Source organism: Anopheles merus, chromosome 3R, assembly GCF_017562075.2.
Source record: "Anopheles merus strain MAF chromosome 3R, AmerM5.1, whole genome shotgun sequence".
Lineage (NCBI taxonomy): Eukaryota > Metazoa > Arthropoda > Insecta > Diptera > Culicidae > Anopheles > Anopheles merus.
The window spans coordinates 30,269,007-30,293,291 of record NC_054084.1 but is presented as its reverse complement, the minus strand read 5'-3'; the positions used below and the strand labels follow the sequence as shown (position 1 = coordinate 30,293,291).

Below are 24,285 nucleotides of genomic sequence, written 5' to 3'. Positions count from 1 at the left end.
ATGACAGTCAAAAATAGACAAAAAGAAAGGACAATCGATTAATTATTATCTTCGTCACTTTCGTGCACAATTGGAATGGTGCGTCGTTCGTTTGCCCCGGCGGTGGTCCGAAATTGAGCCACAACTAATCTTTAATATTGTCTCAACCCAAACTGAGCGCACCGAACCTTATCTTCCTGATGCGAGGGTTTGCCTAACAGGGGACAAAAAATACTACAACAGACAAGCCTTTCTGGAGCGCGACGAGGCACTAAATCGTATACCAATTATACAGAACCATTTTTCGGGCACTTGGATGACAAGCGATAAGCCATGACTAGCTGGGCAGCTGACCCTGAAAGCATCCGGTGGTAGAGCCACAGCATACTTTCCTTAACTGGGTTGTCATTCTAGTGAAACAGTCTGGAATAACAAATTAAATCATAAACCCCTGAAAGGTTAGGAACTACCCAGAGTAACTCTTTTCGAGAATATGCACTTTTTAATTTACTGCTTTATTTTGATTTACTTTTACTCCGTGCCGCTAAGCTAAATAGCGTATCTCTATTGGAGTTCTTCAACCTCTGCTTCAAAACAGTGAAGCGATAAAATAAAAAATAACATCAACAAATGCCTTTTAATTCTAGTGGCAAACTGACAAGCCAACCTAATTTTAATCTTTCGCTTCTTCTTAGCAGCCAGCGCCAGAGGTGCTACCGAGAATAGCACCCATACGAAACGCAACACGCGTCATATTGTGTCATAAATTTACAAATTATTTGCCCTTAGGCCGGGATCTTTAAGCAAAACGCTCGCCGTATCGTTGTGTTTGTGATAGGTAGTAGCCATTTGACCGAGGGTCAACATCATGACTGCCGTCGAAGGTTCGCACAAAAAACAGCACAGTCTGGACCAGATCCAACGGGAGTAAAACCAGCGACTGGTAGAATAAAATTAGACAGACCACGCGCAGCTGCTTTGCTCAGATTTCGACGCAGCGCTTGAAGCTTCGGCAGACACGGATCTCATCAAAATAGATCACCGCCGATGACACGGCAAAACCGAGGGGCGATTGTACTGAACTGAACTGTCTGAGCTGGTGCGTCCAGCACTGGTATTGCTCGGCACTGACGCACCAAGACGCTTGCAATGCTCACTTTATTGTCTAATCCAGTCTGCCAACGCTCAACACACAGAGTGAGCGAGGGAGATTTCCATGCTTCCGGCAGCTGAAACGGCTTGCCGATAATATTGTACCGAATATGTTTATAACATTCATAACACTGGAAGGTAATTGCGGTAGATTTATTCTATTAATCGAGAGATATACATTGCCCCACCCAAACACCCGAAAAACTCGTCTTACCCGTCGAACGTGCTAAATTTGGAACGAATGGATTCCTAACTTCGTTTGGCAATGGGTTTTGGGGCTAATGCCTCCATACCGTTCCAAACCATAATTACGGATCACAAACACACATACACACACATTCCCATGAATAAACATCATTTGCAATCTCGAATGAGGTTCTTAAAAAAGAAATCTATAAAAATCCAATCACGTTCAGGTTCGGTACCTTCGCATTTAGGGAGTAATTGTAACGTCTAACGTCCGTTCACGTCTAACTAACCTCAGCGGCAAAGTTAACAGCGGCTAGAGCAACAAGAAACACGGGGTTTTATCCTTCAAAAACATATCAAAGCGTACGGAAAGGACCACTTTTGGGAATGGAAACATGGATAGGAGAAGCAAAACCAACTCCGAGGCAACTTCTGTCAGCTTACGTCAATGAGCAAAACGAATGACAAAGGATAATCAAAGACCTCGGTGGTCGGTTATGAAGAAGAAAGTTGTTCTACCCCTGCCTTGAAAAACTTTTCCCACACGTGAACTTCCAGAACGAGCGAATGCTGGGACATCTTTGTTGTCGTACAAGATTTCTCATCTTCCAATTACACCAGACACACATTGGATCCTTGTCAATCCTTCTTCAGAATGGCAAAAAGTTCTGAAAGAGAATAGAACACCTATGATGCTCTTGATCCTGCTTCTCCTCCCCGACTGATGATGAATCGAAACAGTTTGACTCTATAAATAGCACCGGTGATTTGATATGATACTGAAGGTGCATGATGCGCCATACTCCCCAAACAAAGCATCCACCTTTGTACCAGTCAGGGTGCGGGTAGAATGTCAATGCACAGAACTACCTCTCTCCCTTTTTGTATAGTTCACAATAGAGCGTTCCATTGTGCAAACCATACCGACTCGAAACGTAAGTCAGCATAAGTGTAACGATTTTCTCGAACAAAACAGTGCCCCTTGCCATTTCCCCACACGGTCATCCATGTCCTCCTTGGTGACAAGTTCCGGTATTCCTGCACACACAAGTGACACAGATTCCTTCTGACACCGATTCAGTCAGCTGGAAGATTTGACGGGAACTGGAAGTCGGAGGGCCTGGGAGCGTAAACAGCGAGCCATGTCTACCATTTCTGGATGGTGTATGAAAAGATTCGGTCCGCCCTTGATGCGAGACCTCTCCATTTCCATTGCTCAAGGTTTATGTGTATGTGTGTACCACGTCTATCATCAGAATATCACCAAGAGCTGTCCTCTGTAGCAATCTGATGCAGTAGCAGAGCAGGATGGCTTGGCCATCCGGTGGGAAATTGAATGCACCTAAGCATCGGGAAAGCAGCTCGTGTGGATGTGTTGGTTGGGTTCCTTTGAAGGGATGTTCGCTGCCTACGGCAAATAACGGTGTCGGTTGGATGATGAAGAGAGCAGATCTTTTATTTATGAGTAATGTTTTCACTACACTGCTTGCATATAGCCCACAACACATGCTTGTGTGTATGTGTGTGCAAGTGTGCTGAAGTAAATCGATAAAGTTAGCTTTTTATAGCTCTGGCTTGTGCCTTTCTGCCCAACAGTGGAGCGAACTGTGTTCGTTGTAAAAATATAAACACTTTTACTTGGTTTTTACGCTTCTGATTATGAGCACATCAATCATAAACGGATGCAATCGCTTCTAAATGGTTCTTCACACAGTTTGTTATCAATGCTTTTGAATTTCAATTATTGAGCGCCATTCCTCATCCCTTGGATGTCCCAATTACTATAAGCCGATTTCAAACGCATCCGAAGACGCAACGGAAGGCTCCACAAGTAAGTGAAGTGAAATCGCTTCCTAAAGATGGTCGCATTTCACATCATACACGATTTGTTTGCTCCCCAAGCAGTTGTGAATGGTCTTTTGCTGAATTATTCATTTCACAATGATGATGATGATGATGATGATGATGATGGTAAGTGTCAACTGACTGTTTGTTACTGTTTGTGTTTGGAGCTTTCCATTTCACCGTTCATTTAGTGTGCTTTTTAGATCTCCCACGGTCCACGAAAAGGACTGACTTCCTTTTTCTAACTTTGCTACCAATCAATGGAACTGTCACGCACTGTTTGAGGCATAGTTGTATGAGAATTATTTCTTGTTTTTTGTGTAACCCGTGTTGTACCATTGCAAAGAACTTTCAACTTCACGAGAAAGAACGAAATCTCATTTAAAATTCACCCCAAATGATACTTTTTCTCAACCCTCTTTGAGTCACAACGAAAACAAAAAATGGAAAGGAAGTGTTGCTTTTAAGAAATCTGAAACGATGTCGTCCAACTTTTCCTCTCTCTAAGTGTACCGAGGAACGGAGGCTTCATTCGTCCATAATACATAGCAATTTTCAAGCCTTAAATTTTCCCTTCTATTAGCTGTGGGAAGGCACCGGAAGCATAAGAGGGCTTATTTATTTCGGAAAGTCAAACGCACAGTTTTTCAATTTCCCACGAGTTGTGGTAGCAAATGTTGTGACCAAAGAGCTTTGTAATGGGTTGAGTATAAGATTTCTTAATAGAATTGTTTATAATTCAAATATAATGATGAAGCTACACAAGCAACCTGTTAAGATAGATTAGAAACATTTAGAATGTATACTTAGTTGAAGATAGCTTAGAAACATTTATAATGTATGCTTAATAGAAGTTTTTTTTTAATAAATTTATAATACACCATAGACCAGACGAGATTCTTTACTTTGGAACCGCCATTGATTTGCAATAGCTGTGAATTTCCAGACAAAATGTCAATTTGCTTGTATGTATATTCTTCTTATTCTACGAAATTCAATCCCTACTTCCAATGCATTATTGATTTCAATAACTGGAAAAACATAGTCCAATTCGCACAACAATGCTCCCGTCTACAGAAGCCTGCCCGACAGGCAAAGAGAGTTAAATTTACAGGCGAGGGGCATGTAGAAACAGGGAGAAGGGGTTCGGTCGAATTTGTATTGTCCGCCATAGTCGAGCGGCAGTGATTTTTTTCCGAATTGAGAGCAAGCGCGCGCAGCGCTCTCTCGCTTGCCTTCAAATTACACGGGGCGCTCTCGCGATACAAAACAGCTGATCAGCTGATACCCCCTCCCTCCCGTTTTTTCCTCTCCCGCTGCGCTGGATGCGCGGATCAGCTGTTCTTGCTCTTTCGCGTTTCTTTCGGTTTGCGCTGCGCTGTTGCCGCACTTGCGCGCTGCGCTGAACACCCCTTCCCGCGCGTTCTTTTCGGTTTGCGCTGCGCTGTTGCCGCACTTTGCGCGTAGCGCTGGACACCCCCTCCCCCTCGTTTCTTTCGTTGCGCGTTGTGCGCTGTGCGCTTTCGTTCACTTTGATTTGCAGCGTAATAAAATCGCATGCATCGAAATAAAACTTAAACACATCAAGCTCGTTTGATATTTTAACACTTTATTGAAACTTAAGGCACAGTTCCACACATCGCTAACCACAATCTTGCCACAAAACCACACATATTTTTTATTATAAATAATAAAAAAATCGTCACTTCAAGCACCCGCCTTACTGCCTGTATGTTGTGTATGTTGAATACTGTAAAAAAAGCATTGAAATAAAGCAGCATAATTTACATATTCATGTTGAATTATGAAAGATTAACGCTGCTTTATTTCAATGCGCACAACACTTCAACACTTGAAAATACGACCGAGGCCGTAATAATGTGAATTGAAATAAATAAAACTTCAACACTTCACTTCAAATTACATCGAGCGCCCGGGACTTAGGCTAAAACGCGCGCGGCCTCACGCTGCGAAGGCTTGAACTGTACTGACGATTTTGTGTGGTAGCAAGAAAGGGAACGCACGAGGAACACTCGCTGCACTAGTGCGAGCGAGACACCGACACCAGCAAGCCGCTGCGAGAAAACCAAACTGAGCGCGCAGGCTGAAAGTGAACGCACACATTCACACATGTGTGATTGTGTAAGTGCGAAAACTGTGTAGAAAGCAAAACACGCTCTCGCCTCCTAGCAATTCCGCGTATTTCCAGCCGTCTCTCCCTGCTTCTACATGCCCCTCGCCTGAAAGACGCACACTTTTACATTCTCTTTGCTAGTAGGGTGCTCAGTGTTGGCCTTTCGACTCTCTACTTCAACCTAGTTCTGCCAGTCGATTGGCATACCTCCACCCTACCCATACATACATTGAGTACATCACATGGAATTTCCAACCTAGGCTACGTTTTTTTTTCCATCGACAGCCAGCAAAACGTGTGAACAGGGCGTCAAAACACACACACACACCGGACCCAGAGTTCCTGTTAACGTCTAGCAAAGTTTATTTATAGCATCCATTTGCACTTGAAAAACTCTTCATTCCGCCCGCTTCTATCTCTCTCCACTGCCGGCGTGTTCTTCCATGAGCCATCGATGTTTTACCAACGATGATTATGTGGCAAGAACAATAGCAACAGAGAGCGGGAAACACCAAATCACTACCATCGGCAAACGACTTCCACCGGCCCATAGTACGGGTCGAGCGGGCGCATTCGAACGAGGCTCTGATAACGTCAACACTGCGGACGCTGTCAAAACGTCGAACGTCAATGCCTTTAACCCGTTTGCTGAATGGGGCCACACGTCCCCCCCTCCCTCCCTTTCCAGCTGCTCCCGGAAAAGGGAACCTTTTCACGGCCATTTCCACGTCACCGCAACAGGCACGAGACGAAAGCTGAGGGAGCCTACCAACCGCTCGATCCTCTGCTTTTCACAGCTCCAGATCGACCCCGACAGTGCCTTGGCGTGCCCACGAGACCTGAAACCTTAGAGCGGGCCGCGTGGTACGTATGAGTGAGGCTTTACAATTATTGATACGAACAGACAGAGGGAAGGTATGGCAGCGGCATCACGAGGTTTTGTATTTCATGCGTGAAAGCCAGTAGACGGCCGCCAGTAAGGGAGCCTTTGGCTGGAGTGTTAGTTGCTATTCGAAGAAATGAGATTATAAATAGTGTTCCGAGCGTCATGCGGGTGCGGTGAAATTATACCTGTTAGGGGGTAGAATTTCCCAACTTTTCATAATTTCCTATCGATCGCAGGTTCAGAATAGCGTTCGCTGTGGGAAGTAGACAACAACACGTGAGCTTCTGAAATAAACGGCACTTCTGAGGAAAGATCCATTAAGGATATTGAGACCTCCGATGGAACGATCTGTGGACGTAATGAGTCTTTCGATGGATAGAGAGGCTTTAAGAGACTTCAGAGAAGTATCATGCGACATTTTCAAAGTCATTGCTGTCTATAGGTTAAAGTTCAAGTTCAAGCGCTACAATGGATGTCTACAGCTTCTATCAAGACTGACATGCGTCTAACGCCATTACCATCAACTTCCTAGAAAGCCTGACATCGAGAATATAGCATTATGTTCAATTTGAAGTAACTTCATTGATGATTTCACAATCAACTCCGCGCTTGACCTGCCAGACATTGCTATGGAGCAATAATCGGCTTAAGTCTCTAGCTTCTGCAAACAAACACACACAAAAAACCATCTCTTATCGCTCATAGCAACAGCGGTATCGATTTTCCCACCCCATCAGTATCTAATACCCTCATTATTATGCTCTTATCCACTCACATAAGCAGCGTCATATAAAACGTTTGTTACAAATAAAGCCTTCCGCTCCATTCGGCATAATTGATTCCCCTCGCGATGACATCGGTCCAGCTGCTCCAGTGAAGTGGCTTAGCATGTAGCGAGTATACCTTTCTTTTTGCAAATTAATTGTTATCTATGAGCCTCTCCCGTTAAGGCCGTTGTCCCCATTTTCTGTTAGCTTTTTGATAACCCTTTGAAGCACGGGAAAAGCCCCCTCTACTTCCTCCTAAATATTTCCCGTCTGTCTAGCACGTCTAGGAATTTGGTGGAGCACAGGTGAAATATTGAATTACTTACCCAGGACAAGCGTTTGGTAAATATTTAACTGCAGCCACACGTTCAATGCACTCTACGCAGAGTAACAGCGCCTGCTCGTCGAAAGAGCTGCCCGTGTTTCGGTAGAAGTAGCTACACGTGTACAGTTTCACAACGCCGTCAAGTGTGCATGGCCACGAACATCGATGAAAAGCAGGAAGATTGAGCGAAAGTTCATTCGACAAGGAAGGATACAATATTCCTTCTTACTTGAGTACTTCTCAATATACAACGGAGGGGGCAAAACGCCCGTGAGAACTCTTTGTAAATGGGTGTAAGTAACTTCTAAAAGTGTACGTACTGGTGAGCTTTTCAGAGCAGGGAAGTTTCGGATGGATGAAGGCGTTTGCTGCTTCCTTTTCCGCAGCAAACCTTTCAAATGCTACAGCCTTCCCCTTCGTCGTCCTCACCGGCACCGGCACTGAGGCCGGACGCGCTGGGCTGTTGCTGGGCTGGGCAAATGTTCTGGATGTTCATTGCCGGGCTACACATTTTCCGGGCGACAGTTTTGCAATTTGTTTCGCACTTTTTACGCTGGCAACGGTTAGTTTCACTTTTTGATTTCGTCCATTGTCGCACCGACTCACACCATCAATCACGCACATCAAAGGGCGAAGCTGGAAAACACTTTCTGTTGCTTCTTCCCGTTACAGCACAGAGATACGAATATTTTAGAACTGGCAAAACAGGGAGGCAAAATTACACGAATTTGTCTCTCGTTAGTGTGGCGTTGAGTGTCGCTTTTGTGGTGTGCCCGAAAAACATCTCCCCTTTTGTTCACTTTTGCTGCCCTTCCACAGATGTCTCCCCACAATCAAAACCTTCCGGCTAGGTCTTCACGGTCTACTTGATTGCAACGGGGTATTTTGCGGACGCGTCCACACGCACACAATTTGCCACTAATCAAATCACGCCTACTGAGAGTTGAACGGGAAACCCTAGCGGGCCTAACGGCAACGACGGAGTGGCAGATCGACAAATTGACACTTTTGCACACGAAATCATACAAACAAAGAGCCGCTGGTGTCACTTTTGGTTTGGCCTAGGCACCACCACTAACCGTTGGGCGGAGGACGTTTTTGCACAAAACAGCAATCAGTACAGAGTTCTGCTACTACTTTGTCGGTGGTCCTTTCGGAGTTCCACGTTTCGCGTTCACAGCGGTTCCGATGGCACACGGTGCTGGGAAGATGTCTGGGCAAGACTCCGTACCCCCCGTCCCCAGAGAAGTCCAACAAGATACAAGATGATGGTAACAGAACGGTTCATCAAAACCATTCCACTCCGGGATGACCGGGAGCACCGTTGGACCACACCGTTGGACCAAGAGAACGCGCACCGAACTGAGGAACATGTTTCTGGAAAAATACGTCCTGCCGTGCACGTCGAAACGAACACACCCATACTTACCCATTCCACCGGGAGGGAAAATACAAGGGAAATCGAGGCAGATACCAACACATCGACATAGTTTAGCATTCTCAATTTCTCCCACCGATTTTCTCTCTCGCTCTCTTTCCAGGGAATAACATTAGATTTTCCCATCGTCCGGGGGGCACTTGTTGACCGAATACTCCAACAGGACCTAGCACAAGCTGAGTTTTCTGAGAGTTTCTCACGATTCTGTACTGTAAAATGAGGTCCACAGAAGAAAAGTTGCTCTCGCTCAGACTTTCGGCACGCTGTTTTTACCGAGCATTCCGTACTGGGGAGGGAGAATGTTTCGGAAAACTCGGAGAATTGTTCGCTCACACAAAGAGCTCGTAATACGAACCCAATCTCCACTCCAAGGTTTAACGATGTGTTGGTGAGTGACTGGAAAATGCGTGGAGTATGGGCACATTTTCCACCCAAGTGTTGTTTGCTTGTGTGTGAAGCTAGTTAGACTGATCTGCCGACAGATGGCGCGCGAACAACAGAACGAATGAATACTAAACAAGAGCATTTCCAACGCACACTACGTGCCCAATCGGGTGCTTCTGTGTGATCTTCTCTGTACCGTGCAAAGTGTCAGTTACGGTTAGCGTGACCGTGCGCCAAAAATAACAAGAAAAGAAGATCAATCAGATCATCGGCAAGCTAACCTTCCCCGCCCTGAGCTGAAAGTAATAAAAACAGGTCAATATTATTACACCGCAACGACCCATCAGCAGCACCAGCGGCCCATAATTCCTTCAGCACTGACCACGCCAAGTCGCTGCTGTGTGTTGCCAATGGAAGCATAAACACATCGCTTCAGTTTTGCACCCATTTGCCAACGTAAACAGCGCGTGTTTAGGTGGGGATAATGACCTCTCGTCCCCCTGGTGCCGGAATATCACTCATCACCGGCACGGATCGGTTACGTTCTAGAGAATCCCACCGGCCAATTGGTTGGCTTGACCCATTGACGTCACACCCTTGCTGGCCGGAATGCGCAACACCTGATGCGGGAAGACAATTTACATACTGTTGCGCATAGCATTTCCATCATTTTCCACATGGCAAATTGCAAAGGAAAACCATACTTTTATTATAAACAATAATGAAATTACGCACATTCTTTCCTTGAACGCCGGCTAAAAATATCCTCTCTTGCCTCTTTCGTCTTTATTTGCGTCTAAAACTGTTGTTTACATTTCTTATCAAAGATCAACAACAACAACAGAAAAACGGGAAGGAAAACCCAAAAACAAGTTTGCCCATTTTGAACCAACTCGCTTAATCATCTCAAAAATACACGAACCCAACGCGGTGGGTTGAATAAATTGGCCAAATTTCTCCCACATCCGGATGTGAGGTTTAGATTTTAAATCACGTTCATAATATTTTCTCTTCTTTTCGCTTCGCTACTAAAAATACACAAGTAAGAAACAGACGTACGGTAACCGATGTCTGATGATGATGCTGATGTAAACCATGTCTCTTGTTCATGGACGTTGCCTTGTTTCTTTCAGACAAAGGGGTACCAAGCTAAAGACACGACAGTTAGACGGACACTGGACACTGTAACACGGGGACACGCGGATATTTGCAATCCTTTCGTTGCATCGATCGTCTGATCGCAGGAGGAGGAGGGGGGTGTTTTTACTTTACAAACTAGAGAGGTAGCTAGATCCGTTCCGGACCTAGTGCCAAGCAAAGACGACGTGGGCCATTATTAGGTACCCGGTAGTGACCAGCACACTGACCAGCATGATCGGGAATCCGAGTCTGTGGATGAGGAAAGAAAAAGATGAATTTATCGTCTTCGTAAGCTATCCAGCAAGCTTGCTACCCACTTGAAGTAATCCATAAAGCTGAACCGATAGCCATGCTGTTCAGCAATTCCAGCACAGATGACGTTTGCGGACGCACCGACCAACGTACCATTGCCCCCGAGACACGGTCCAAACGCAAGCGCCCAAACCATCGGCTGCAGCGGCAAGCCCAGATACGCCTTCTCCGACAGTGCCACCACAATCTTCACCATCATGGCCGTTACCGGGATGCTATCGACGAACGCGGACGTCAGGGCCGAGATCCACAGTATGATGACGATCGCTACCGCAAGCCGCAGATCCTCCGACACGGACAGGATGATCGTTTCCGTCGCGTGCCCAATCCAATCGATCAGTCCCATCCGCTCGACCGCTTCCATCAGCGTAAACATGGCGGCAAAGAACAGTAGTGTTGGCCACTCGACGCGCGACAGCACCGCGTCCATGTCGTTCTTGTCCGAGATGATCAGCAGCAGCACGACACCGAGCAGAGCGGCCCAGCCGGACGATAGGCGGCGTAGCTCGGGAATTGACTCGAGGAAGAACAGCGACACGATAAAAACGCACACTACGCCGGACTTGATCAGGAGCGGCCGGTTCTTGATCGGATGCTCGCGCTGCAGCTCCTCGAGCGTCGATCGGTAGATATCTTCCGGGACGGTACCCTTGGTCATCTTCTTCTTGTACTGGTGGCGCAACAGCTTCACCTTCTTCATGAGCGTTTCGCGCACGATGTTGGCATCCTTGGAGTAGGGCGGGATCTTGCCGGCGGCACGCTCCCACACCTTGATGTTGCGACGCAGCTCCTTCAGCTCTTTCGGCTCGTGCATCCGGAGATGGTTGATGTTTTTGTAGATGATGCGCAGATGGATGTTGGTAGTGATGACGACGATAATGACGCCGACCAGCATGTGAGCGGTAAAGGTGAGGAAGGTAACTCCCTGGAGGAAAAGCGATAAGAGTGTAGTGTTAGTCTCGAAAGTTGAGGGCATTATTTAGTTCGACTTACGTGTTTCAGAATATACTGATTCGATGTGATGATTATGTTGGGAGGATCTCCAACCGGTGTGGTAGTGCCACCGATGTTGGCATGCACGGTGATTGCCATCAGAATCGGTACCGGATTCATGTCCATCACCTCACAAAGTCTGTCAAGAGAGATAGAGAGATTTTTTAAAAGATTTCCAATCAATTCCTTACAGTCATTACTACCTTATTGTGATGGGAGCCATCAACAGCACGGTTGTTACGTTGTCCAAAAACGAAGAGATCAATACCGTACACAGACAGAGGCAGTGTATAAGACTCCATATTTTGCCGTTTGTTATCTGAAAACAACGAAGTCAAGAAATTATGATTATAAAATCCTTTTTCATCACATCGTCTTCTAGCTCCCTCACCTTGTAGATGTACACGGACAGATAATCGAAGATACCCGTCTCAGCGAGGATCGCCACCAAAATCATCATCGAGAACAGTAGCAGTATCGTTTCCACATCAATCCACCCAATAATGTCCTCCATCGTTGGACGATCGTTCAGTGCCGCCAGGATCGATATAGCCAGTGTGGAGGCAATCACCGCCGCAAACGTCCTGTGCACAATCTCCCAGATGATCAACACGTACAGGAAGATCAGCACAAACGCGGCGTATATCACGCCCACGTCCCGATTGACCGGTGACTGGTCGTATCGGATGGCGATGGGCATGCTCGCTTGAATGTTGCTACGGATCATCAACCTCACCAGGCCACCGTTCGTCTGATGCAGCTGCTCGTAGTTACTATCGATGATGTCGAACAGACGCTGCTCCTTCACGATCGGTGCGCTATCGAACAGGTACGGATGTACGATCGGGATGTACCAGGATTCGCTGATGTTCTGAGAGAGAGAAAGATAGTCATGTCAGACATGTCATCAGACGTTTACTTTAACCTTTACAATTGTCTTACCTTGGCCGAGCTTGATGAGTAAATATCGGAAGAGTTTCCTTCCAGCGTGGACGATAGCATCTGCAGGTACACCTCCAGATAATGCTCGGTAATGTTGCTGTAAGGTTCGCTCAGGAACGTGCCCTCGAGCGTCACCTTGATGCGGGTGCTCTGCGGTAGATGTGGCAAGATATAAGCCTTCGTTTTGCTGGGCGAAATCGATAGATGCTTCGGTTCCACCATCTTTTCGTCCTTCACCACCATGAAGGACATTATCAGCAGCCACGTAATGAACAGGCAGATAATCTTCGAGTACTTCCGGAACGGATGGTCCTCGTCTAGATTGGTCTGCCCGGTATCATTGATATCGTCGTGCTTCGGCGGTGTAATGTTGCCGATGTAATGCCCAGCCAGGTGGTGAACGTGCGGTTTCGGAATCTCTCTATTATTGCGGATGAATAAATACGATGATAAGCATTATTTGCTAATTTCCAATGGCAACTGATTGCTATCAAATTGATATCATCAATGGCACTTACTTTTTCTCCTTCACATGTCCTATTTCCTTCGCCTGGCCCTCTTCGTTGGTAACGTTAATGGTGATGAACTCGTTCTCATACTCTTCATCTTCCTCTTCCTCTTCCTCGTCGTCCTCGTCCTCTTCGCCGTCGTCCTCTTCCAGTCCTTGAATTTCCGGAAACGAATCCTCATGGCAGTCACCTTGAACACGGAACGGAACGGAAATAAATCAACATACTTCCATCGTTGTGTACAAATCATACAACTCCAAAGGCCACGTGTTCGGCTCAACAAAACAGGGGGGGAAGAACGTAAAAGCCGAACCACAAATAGTTTAACTCCGCTTAATGATATCACTTTCACAGCCAGTAACCATATCGCGTACGGACCGTATCGAATAACGACCCACAAGCGGACACGATCGCGTTTGACCGTCGTTTGCACAACGGAACCCGGCCCTACCACCGGGAGACGATCAATCAACTCTTCTAGGCCTCCAGCCCGAAGCTGGAAAGTTCATCGTGGAATCGTGTGGTCTTTTCGCTTCTCGATTCTGCATATGCGTGTGTGTCTGTTACTGCCAGTAAATGTCACGACGTCAAGTGGGCTTTAGTAGGAGTTCGTGGAACGCAATGAGCTCGGCCTAAACCGTTGCCCCGTACTTTCGCTTTCATCAAGATCATCTCCGATGCGGCTTAGAATGCGTGCCGTGTGCGACCGCAATTGGTGTCGATTAAGAGCGCTCTAATCGGATTTGGTGTGTGTGCGTGTGTGTGTGTGTGTGTGTGTGTGTGTGTGTGTGTGTGTGTGTGTGTATGAGGGTACACTGGGAATAGTTGGATAATGTGTACTATACAATGGCAAAGGTCTTTTGTGTGGATTGTTTCGGTAGATACGGTTTTATTACAGTATTCATGCAATAGCTTAAAATGGAATACGTCGCATGAGAGGAACTTGATCTTGAACTTGATCTTGATAAAATTATAAGGTAAATTTGAATGCTGTAAATGTTAATTAACGTTTATGAGTTGGTCAACCTGTGATGTCCTCACTCAGAGAGGAGTTGATGTAAATAATGTACAGCATGCTCGCGAGTCACGCTGTTAATGTAGGAAGGCATTAGTGTGCCTCGATTCTCCGCATAAGTTGAATGTTTCACATTTAGTCCAAAATGTGCATAAAAAATGAGTAATTTTATTTATTGTTGCTTGTTGCAGATGGTAATTGAATTATTTAGTTGATTTCCTACGTTTCAAAATTACGATTATATTGCTTCTTGAAATGAATTTTATAGTAAAGCATTTAACGATGATTTTGATTATTCGAGTATTAAATAAGTAAAAGCTGCAAAAAGGTTGAAATTTGGAAAACCCAATTCATCTACGTTCACTTAGACCTAACATTATATAATTTAAATCTATTGCAGGAAGAACTTCTGGGCCTGCTGGAGATCTCTTTTCAGACCACTAAGATTACTCTCAATAACACAAATGCACAAATTTTGCTATGATTGAATAAACTGTTAGAAATTCTGTATAACAAGCCCAGGACACAAGCTACGATCCCTCCATGTCACTCTCGTCCTCAATTTTGTACCACCATTACATAACTAGCTCCATAAATCTATGTACCCATCAATGTATGGCAGTAAATGCGATTACTGCTAGGCCCATCCGTACGTCTTGACAACCTCAACCGCCCAAGCGAGCACGCTGCAAATGACGCTTGTCCTACATTTCTATTTCCATTACAATTTGCAAACACTTTTACCAAACCGTCAGCCATCCGTCTTTCGCTCTTGAGCGTAGTTGCATTGCCGGGCCAGTTTCGCGAGGGCAAAAGATGCAACAACAGAGGCACTTTACCGATGCTAGAAGAGAGGACCGATGCGCGTTTCATCTTGGTGCGGAGAAATGCTCGTTGGAAGAGATTCATTGAAATTTAATCTTTTTGTCGTTGGAATGGGTGGGTTTGGGTGGGCCAACAAACAAGGGACAAGCAGAAACTCTCCATCAAAAAGAGCATCTGGGGCGGAATGTTGCATGTTGTGACTCTTGAAAAAGTAGTGCACACAAACATGCAGCTCTCCAATGGTACATCCAAATGGGAGAAGAAAGCAAACTTCTTGGAAAGGAAACTAATCCCCAGGAATGGTTCATCCTACTAGAGGATGAAGTGAAGGTGGAAACGATTAGACTCACAATGCTTCTCACACAACACAATACACTACACTGAACTTGTCGGTAATGGTTCCTAATAGCTTCGATAATAGCTCCATCGACCATCCGTTACCCCTAACGGCCTTTGTATGGGTGAAGTGAAGCCCTCCCAGTGTGTGTGTGTGTGTGTACTTACCGTGCAATCGGGCATGCTCCAGCTCAACCTGCTGAAAGGACACCATGCTCGGGTCGTGCCGGATCTTCGGTGGTAGCGTGCGCCATAGCTCCAGCGATGCCTCCGTTACCTCGCTGATGGGAACAACGGAAATGGTACGCTTACGGCCCTTCTTCTTCTTCGTCTTCTTGCGCCGCGGTTTGCCGGCTTCATTGCCAGCTGCACCAGCGGATGTGCCGGCAGCATCGATCGTCGCCGGGCTGGCCGGCGATGAGACGGCCGATGACGAGTCGGTGGACGAGGTGTTACGCCGCCGTTTGAAGACGTTCAAATTGTTCAGATAGTTCATGGTTGGACGGGGGTAAGGGCTTTTATGCACTCATCACGAACGAATAACGCACTTGAAAACACACACGTGTTTTGGAGACGAACGTTTCAGGACAAACTGTTTCATTGAGATTACAAGACTTTTTACAAGATGTTTCGGAAGACTTCCCCAAAAAATCCCCAAAATTCCAGTCGGGATGAGATTCACCGGAACCACTTCACCCAACAAGCCACGCCAAACTCAAACAGCCTTAATGTCTTAATCTTCTCTTATCAGAATGTTTCGTCCTCGGGGGCGTCCTTCGGGACGGCCCTGTTAGCAGCCTGAGCCTTTCACTTTGTGAGGGGTTTTTTCTCGGTAAACATCATGGAGCGGGAAAATTGATGACGCCCAGGATCGATGATGTTTCTGCCGGGGTAAGCCCGCCCATGCGAAGCACATCACAATGCTAAGACGGCCATCGGCAATAAAACCACGATTTGGCGAAAATTGGCCAACGAGCCAATGTCTCAAGTTATGCTGACGTTGGCGCTTGTTTCGTCTGGTTTGGTTCGTTTAGTGTTGTTAGACGGACAGAGGGAGGGTGGGAATTTATTGCAAACTTGCGGAAGATTGCGCAGTTCTTCCGGAGCGGAAACAACCGTTTGCCGAATTGGGGGCATAAACAGAGGAGGGCGCTTTGAAGGGCTGTCAGTTTGTGCAAAGCTACGGCGCGTTCTGGTACTGTTTGTTTAATTTTAATCGATTTCCCGTTCGGCAAACGAATCTGTTTGCCTCCCGAAGGATAAGGCAGGGTTTTTGTTTTTTTAGAATATCTTTTCATGTTAGTGTCAATCAAAATTAAATAGATTCAAAGAAACAAACACATAAACATCAAACAAATTAAACATATTTGATTTGAAGACAGCTTTCAATGTTTTGAAAGCCTTGGAATGTTTTGGCAATACCTTTGAAGTAATAAACTTTCCATAAAGTTGCCTAAAAATGCCTGCAAGTTCATACTTTCTACAATAAACTGCTTTCTTAATCACATGACATTACAAGCTACCAGTTCCAGCGCGATCCAAAATCGTCTCCACCACACACCACTTCCTTCGAATCTTGCGAAACACTTGACCACATAACGCTGTGCGGCCACATACGCTCGGTACACCCATAATGTCTTCATTTTTATGGTGCACATAAAGTGTTGTCAAGGGGTAAGGCCTGAGATGGGGCAGCAAGCAAAAAAAAAACAGAGTAATGTACTACCCATCGGCCTCCGCGGGAGGTGCAGAATGCAGACAGTGCCGTTCCGTACGTGAGGGACGCGCATAGCTGATGTGCCGATTAAATCGCGAATTAACAACGGATCAGGATCATCAAAAATAACGGGGGAAGGTAGGAACGGGACGTGCAGGCAATTGGCACAATTGTTAAAAGTCTCATTGAAATTGTGGTTTTCAATTGTCCGCTGACAATGATAAAGTAACGGCCGGGCGATTTAACGCCGATCATTCGCGGTGATGATGGTGGTGGTCGAACATCTCTTTTTTCGTTGTGTTTTTAATAAGCAATCCAAGCCATCAAAATATCAATAAAGCAGCCATAAACTGCAAACAGATAGCAGGGGTGATTAGTTATACTCTCAAAGCTGGTTTCTCCACTCCGTTAGACAGCTTTTAAACTTCGATCGAGACGGTTGATCGTGTGGCTGCGCGTGTGAAACAGCTGGTCCACGTTGAAAGATCGCTCGATTGCAAACTTGTCTTGCCGAGAAACATCTCCATTAAGCCGAAAGAAATATTTACATTTTGTTTTAATAAATATTCTGGTTTCACCACATGTATTTTTTTTTCTCTTAATTTGCAAATACCAACACACTCTCTGCTTTTTGGTGGTGAGTGTGAGAGTGCTACAAGATCGTACACCGCTCACATCTCACTTTACAACGTCAAAACATCGGTGGTAGCTCTTCCCGGCCTACCTTGATCGACACACACTGTGCTGCCCTAGAGTGTGTGACCCTAACCTAGAAAATAAGAACGAGAATGCTCTTCGCACCCTTCGCGCTTCAAAGGACGCACCACAATCACCGAAAAGGAGGTTGACCTTCTCTCGCGTGCCTGTATCTTCTTTCGCGCATTAAGATTGGCCCAACGATTGACGCTGATAAAATATAAGGTTTGCTTTCCCTTTTCTTCTGAGTGAAACACATTTAATTTGTGATCATATTTATCACACACATTATAAAGGTGGTAGTGGTAGTAGTAATAGGTCCTAATCGGTTCACTACGATCGTATTAGAGAGATTTAAAAAAATTGCTCACATACACACTCACAGCCACACGCACACACGAAGGTGGTCGTAAGCAATAATGACGGTATGTTCCGTCCACACCGGTATGCTATTAATAACAAAAATTTGACTTTGAAAAAATAAACTCAATACCAAAAAAAAAAAAACTTTGGTTTCTCTGTTGCCCTGTGTGGGGCTATATGAGATCTTAAACGGAAAAATGGTCGGAAAATTTCAGCACTTCAAATTGTGGAGGGTAAAAAGCACGCAAAAAGAGAAAAAAGGGGGACCATTTCTTTGCACCTTTCACGCATAATATTTGCATACGTGGGTGCGATTTTCGTGTGTATTTTGCTTATTATCGCTTGGCTGATAAGACGATCGATAATACATCAATCGTTTCACTAGGTTCCCTTTTTTGTATTCTATTTTCCTGATAACAGCACAGTCATTTTGAGTGTTTTGTGGTAAAAAAGCTCGCTTTTTGCACAATAAAACATACATTTAAATTTAATTTGCAACCGTATTTTTTTGGTTTATTTTCTTGTTTGTCACTTCCCACTCACCAAAAACCAAACACACACCACACTAAAGGTAACCCGAGTTTCGGGCTGGAAAACTCGTCGCCACCAGAAACGCAAAAAAAAGCCCCGACCGTTTCCCAGTGGCAGGAAAAACCGCGTGCGCCGTGACAAGCGCTTCAATCCGAACTGAGCCAAAACGTGTGCTGCATGGCTTTCGGGAGCCGTTTGGATGACTCTACTCTGTGTGTGTGTTTGTATGTATGTGCCAATGTACGTACAGCGACGGCGCATTGCCACAAGTGAGGCACACCAACACCACGGCCAAACAGCAGCTTCCTCACATACGCCACCAAGCGATCACAAACGCAAGCGCGCGCGCGCGCGTCTACTTAGTACGCGATTCTAGGTGTCTAGAGTAAGTAGTAAACCATCCCCAGGCCGGTTTGGCCGGATTGTGCGTGAACCGAGTGGCGGTAAGAGAAGGCAATCGCTTGTGCCATCCTTCAAGGATGTAGCGCTTCTCCCCCAGCCAATGTCGCCGATTCTTTGGCTGGACACACAGCGTTTTGGCTTTTCGATGTCTGGTGCCGGTGCACATTTGGCGTGTGAGATCTTGCCAAATTGGTGTAAATCTCTGTGTGTGGGTGTTGGGCGGAGGGTGTGTACACGTTTGTAGCAAATGAGAGACAAATTTGCCGCGAATGTAAATGACCGGAACGGAACGCTGTGTTTTTCTTTGCCGCACGAATTAGTGAGAGCACTGCACGCAGGGTGATTCTGCAGTCTTTATGGTAGGTGCAGCCGTTTTATCACAGTTTTTAATCAAAAAAATAAAATAAGAATGTTTCAAATATTTGTTTCGATGGCAATCATATTTTACGTAATTATTGCATTTTTTAAATTTCTTGAGTTTAAATTTAAATTAAACCTGCGCAGAACGAGAATTATCATGTATTAAAATCTTCATAAAACAGCTTCATAACCAAATTTTGGGTTTTTGTATTTTTGTCGGTAGTGGGTGATTTAACGGTCAAAAAGCTCTGATTGTTCATGGTAAGTGTTCAAGGTTATCGTTGAAAGTCGATAGTCGTTGAAATGGCTTAAATTTGGTAACGATATTTCCCATTACTTGATACTTCCCATTAGTTGAATTTTAAGTAATTTGCAATATATGTTTTTCTCCTTGTTTGTTTGCTTACCGAAAGTAAAAATTTAGCTTTAAAAATGGATATAATCTACTTAGAAAGAAACAAATAGTTTTAATGTAAATAAAAAAATCAACCTTTAAATAAACATTAATGTAAATTTAGACTAGCTAACGAGCAAATTTAAATCCATTCTTTTGATAAATCTATCCAGCAAGCTATCAACAAAGACGTAAAAAACGTATCAAAATGACGTAAAATATAAAACAAAGACCTCAAAATAAAAAGTATGGAGATTATCTCGACTTTTCTCATTATTGTATTGATATTTTGTTGTTGCTATATTGATCAGAGTTTTTCAACAATTATTCTACAGATTTAAAGCATTCTAAGAGTATACATCATTTAAATTTAATTTTAAAAGACATGGCCATATGGGTCATAGCTTGTGTTGGTAGTAGTTTATGATAAACCAAACCACACAAAACCCAATCTACAACACATTCAATCAATCAATACCCTTTTCAACGCATTCGAAGGAACATATAACTTCATTAAAAACTTCATTTTCCCATTTTGCATTCCTTGCACATTCAACGCACACAAAACGTTCAACCCAAAACACACGTCAAGATTGGAAAAACTTCCCACAAAAGTAATGCCAACAGTTCGGCCGGCTGCCAAGCTTTGACAAGGGTCCACCATTCGGTGGGCCATGGTTTTATGGTAAAATTAGTTGGTTCTGTAAATTGAGAAATCCAATTTGACCAAAGAAACATTCCGGTTTAGTGGTTGTGGATTTCTGCCTCTGGACATACCAAAGAACGACACACCGGGCGTAGACCGGACAAGCTAATCACTTAGTGTACGCTTACAGGGGTTGTGCAGGGATTTTGGGGGCCGATTTTGTGCCGACGAGTCGAGCCGACTTAGCCGGTTGGCAAGGATAATCCTCTAAGAGTGGAGTGGAGCTCCCTGGAGCTGCAAGTCCATCATAGCAATTGCCAACAGCAGGTGTAAGTGCACGGTGGCGCTCACGGTGTTTATTGTTTTACTCTCATTATTGATTTCTGGCTTATCAGCACACCGGGTTGGAGCACACGAGAGTGGGTTTTAAGTGCTGGACAGCAACCACACACACCATTGGCATCCGTAATGTGCTTTGGTTAATAAGTAGACAAATTTCTCTTCCCTCCCCTCCCACGGCGCTAGACAAACTGTTGCGTCAGTCTTGTTAAGCCTGTCTCAATTTATCTCAATTCAGGCCCGGGCAAATACTGTACCATTGCTGTCCCAAACTAATAATTCGTGCTGACGCTGAACAGGAATAGTGGGGATGATGTGAAGCAGGAAGAAGAAGAACTTGATGATGATGATGATGATGATGGTGATGCATGGTGCATGTTAATGAATTGTTGCCACACGGAACCCTCGTTAAGGGACGCCATTCATCGGACGGCCATCCCACGGATGATGGATTGTGGCGCTGCCCTTATGCGGATGGCGTTTGTTCTATATTTAAATCCCATTCTTCTCCGTCCCAGTGGGGCAATGTGCATTTAGTTTCCAGCGTGCACAATAGAGCACAGAATGATTGAGGCAATGATTGGTTTAGTAATGAAAATGTACTGTGCTTTTGGTGGTAATGGAATAAAATAAGTGTAACAGTTCTATCTGTTGATTGAACAAAATCAATTATAATGTTTTTTTAAAGTGAATAGAAGTACCATTTCAAGCATCATTAAGACACTTCCCATTATTATCTAAACGCCATTACGACACGTTCAATCATTTCGTTGCCATTAAAAGCGACACTTCACTTAGCACTTGTTGCATTAGCATTTCCATCAAATTGATTGCAATCTCGCAGAGCCCGTCTTGCAAAAAAAGACCCTGTAGAACCCTTCGCCGTTGCCAGACGATAAATAAACCTATCACCTTGCCAGAACAATTGCAATTCAAAATTATGCACTCCATTCTATCGCTTAGAAAAAGCCGTTCTCCCTCTCCCTCAACAGGTCATCGCGATATCGCACACTATCGTAGAGCACAAATCTTGCCACCCTTTGTAACATACGGTTCTATCCCCCTCCAACCAAACACACCCGAGGTACGAAAAAGTTCAAGTACGGGTGGTAACATCACTCGTCCACGACACCGCGTTCAACCTGTAGCATCATCACCAAACCGTCCGTAGCCCTCCCACGGTCCAGCGCAAACGATCGATGCTGCCCGTGCCTGTGTGCCCTGACCTAACCACCTTACCTGGGCTGGGGAAAATCGAGCGCCGTCTTTGATTTGTGGCGCCGGAAACTTTTCCGTGCGGTTTTCAGCCGCATCTTGATCGGTGACACTGTGGCCGCTATTTTGAAGCCGGTTTCGAGGGGGGGTGAGTCGTTTTTTTCTAAGTTTCGGTTAACCTTTAGAACACGTTAGATATGTTTGCTGATGTAAGCGTTGCTTGTCCTGAGTAGAGGTGGTAGTGACCTGCTTGGAGCAGTGGTGGGCGTTTGATTAAATGTTTAATACATCATTTTCAAGCTGTCGCTTTTTTCCTGCTGGAAAGACACAAATTAATAGGTAATCATTATTTATTGCATTGATGATAATGAACATACAGGCCCGAATCCGGTTCGAAGGACCATTGCGATGTGTAGCCTTGTAATAAAAATGATCAAATTGATTGCATACTTTTAGGCGTTTTGTAACCCACAAGAGAACAAATGGAAGCAAACCACACTAATTCTGGTATCGTTTATTTTAACAATAATTTAATTTCAATATTTGTCACCAGTATTGATTTTCTGACCTTCAGCACAAACTCTGAACCACACATCACAAAATGCTCATAAAGCTCCACCAAAACACATGCTCAACGCGTGACTTCAGGAGAAAAAAAAAACACTCCAGACAATACTCATCTATTATCGATAGACTTTTCACACCCAACACACATCATCGTGTCTGTCTCTCCTTGTAGCTTCTAGTCCCATTCACAACCATACACACACTCACACAATTCATTACCGATCAATCAAACACATGTTTAATCGAACGGACACCCTACTGGCGCCTTCGGTCAGTCATTGATGGGGGATATAAATAAAGTCCGATCAGCAGCTGCCCATCGTTACTCGATACGCAACGACTGATAGTAATTATCACGCAGCCAGAATCTAGTCCAATAACTATTAACCACATGAAGTCATCCAAGTCCAATCCATCGCGCGGGGAAGCGTTTTCATGCCATTCCCGGCGGGTGTCGGCAGGAACCCAAAAATAGAACGGCACTAAGTCACCTCATTACACTTATCTGTTGATCCGCTGTCCAGCGTAAGCTGCGGTATGCCGTATCGCTTCATTAACTTGCGCCCTTGCAGCAAAGGATTTGCACGGTATTGACCCACATGAAGCCAACGGGGGCAGTTCTTCTGTTTGTGCTGTTACCCCTTTTGCAAAATCGCACCACAAGACGGTGCGCTTAATCCAAGAAAAACATTCCAAATGGAGCTTAGACTATCGACAAAGCACACTCTCAAAAAACACAAACAAAAACACACAGCCACACAAGCAGTGGAGAATGGTGACACCTTCCCTACGCGATGTGAAGAAAGGATAATCCGTTATTGGATTCGCAGCTGTATGGATTCGTCTTACTATCGACCGTACGGGTAGGTGATGTATGTATATCCCGCCGGAAAGTTTACATGACGCCGTGTGTCGTTTTTTCTTACTGGTTGTATTGAGCTCCGAACACATTTAATTTCCCTCTGCAGGCACGTCTTCTCGCGTGTCGCTTGTTTGCACCAAAATAAACCACCAGCGGTTTTCATTCTTCCAGGTGGATGGGTATCATTTTTCGGCACTGTAGACACCACAGGAAACGAATATCCTTTTATCACACGCACAAATATCCACCACGACACAGGGGAAAAGGGCGGGAACGAGGAGGTGAAAAACTGTCATTCCAACGCGCTACGGCGTAGAAAGTAATTGGTCCCGCGCGCGCTCCAAAAATTCGATCAAACGCGCACTGTACTGTGAAACGATGTCACATTTTCGTCGCTGCCGACTCCATCGTACATGCCGTACCGTGCTTCTGCTTACCGTAGGTTATGCTCACCCTCAAACACCGCACTTTCCGCCCGGAAGTGCAGGACAACAGAATCTGGGAATTGCCGATGAGTGGATGATGGTCCGCCCAGCCGGATCGGGAACGATGGATCCTTCCCTTACAGGTACCACGGAGCGACTGAAGAAGTTGGTTGGGCTTCGAAAAGCTTCGCCCGTACGAGCCACGGTCGTTGGCCTTCCTCCATGTCGAGCTCGTTCAGAAAAAAAAGGTAGGGGAAGGGATTGGAAATGTCTTGCAGTGTCCAACTCGGTCCCTTTGGTTCTACATTTCGGGGAAAATCATACTCCCGCTCTCTTGTTTTATCTCTCTCTCTCTCTCTCTCTCTCTCTCTTTGGGCTTTTACTAGTCTCTTTGGTGGTGCTTACAACGGATCACATTACATAGTATGCTGTCTGGACACACGCACGCACACAAATCTCATGAACGTAGCTGTATGGGTGAGTGGAGCTTTGTTTGGAAAGGTAACGTGTGTCGGAATAGGTTTGCCCTTCTTGAGCGCAGAATCCCTTTTTTCCAGGCGGTGAGTGCTTCGTACGCACTATGGAAGAAGGCCAGTT

General features: G+C 45.1%; 2 protein-coding genes across 7 annotated transcripts in view; both read right to left on the bottom strand.

The window, feature by feature from the left end:
* The window catches only part of LOC121597781 (P protein-like), a 62,982-nt gene extending 54,339 nt beyond the window's left edge, over nt 1-8,643 (bottom strand). For both annotated transcript variants that reach the window (XM_041923895.1, XM_041923894.1), the window contains exon 1: nt 7,279-8,643. The gene's annotated coding sequence lies outside the window, so the exon portion shown is untranslated. The remainder of the gene's footprint in view (nt 1-7,278) is intronic.
* A 1,225-nt stretch (nt 8,644-9,868) lies between these two features.
* On the bottom strand, nt 9,869-23,848 carry LOC121596210 (P protein-like). Of its 5 annotated transcripts, none has more exons than XM_041920961.1 (10): nt 23,701-23,848; nt 21,859-22,151; nt 15,340-15,452; nt 13,005-13,185; nt 12,487-12,907; nt 11,936-12,415; nt 11,748-11,863; nt 11,545-11,683; nt 10,557-11,476; nt 9,869-10,488 (listed from the first exon to the last, which is right to left on the bottom strand). In XM_041920961.1, exons 2-10 carry the CDS (start codon nt 21,930-21,932, stop codon nt 10,404-10,406), a joined length of 2,529 nt encoding a protein of 842 aa, XP_041776895.1. In that variant the 5' UTR covers nt 21,933-22,151; nt 23,701-23,848; the 3' UTR covers nt 9,869-10,403. The 5 variants fall into 5 exon arrangements, with proteins under 5 accessions (XP_041776895.1, XP_041776896.1, XP_041776892.1 ...); XM_041920962.1 differs by having other exon boundaries at nt 23,717-23,848; XM_041920958.1 differs by lacking the exons at nt 21,859-22,151; nt 23,701-23,848 and adding an exon at nt 18,491-18,649 and having other exon boundaries at nt 15,340-15,763.
* Nucleotides 23,849-24,285: the final 437 nt, after the last annotated feature.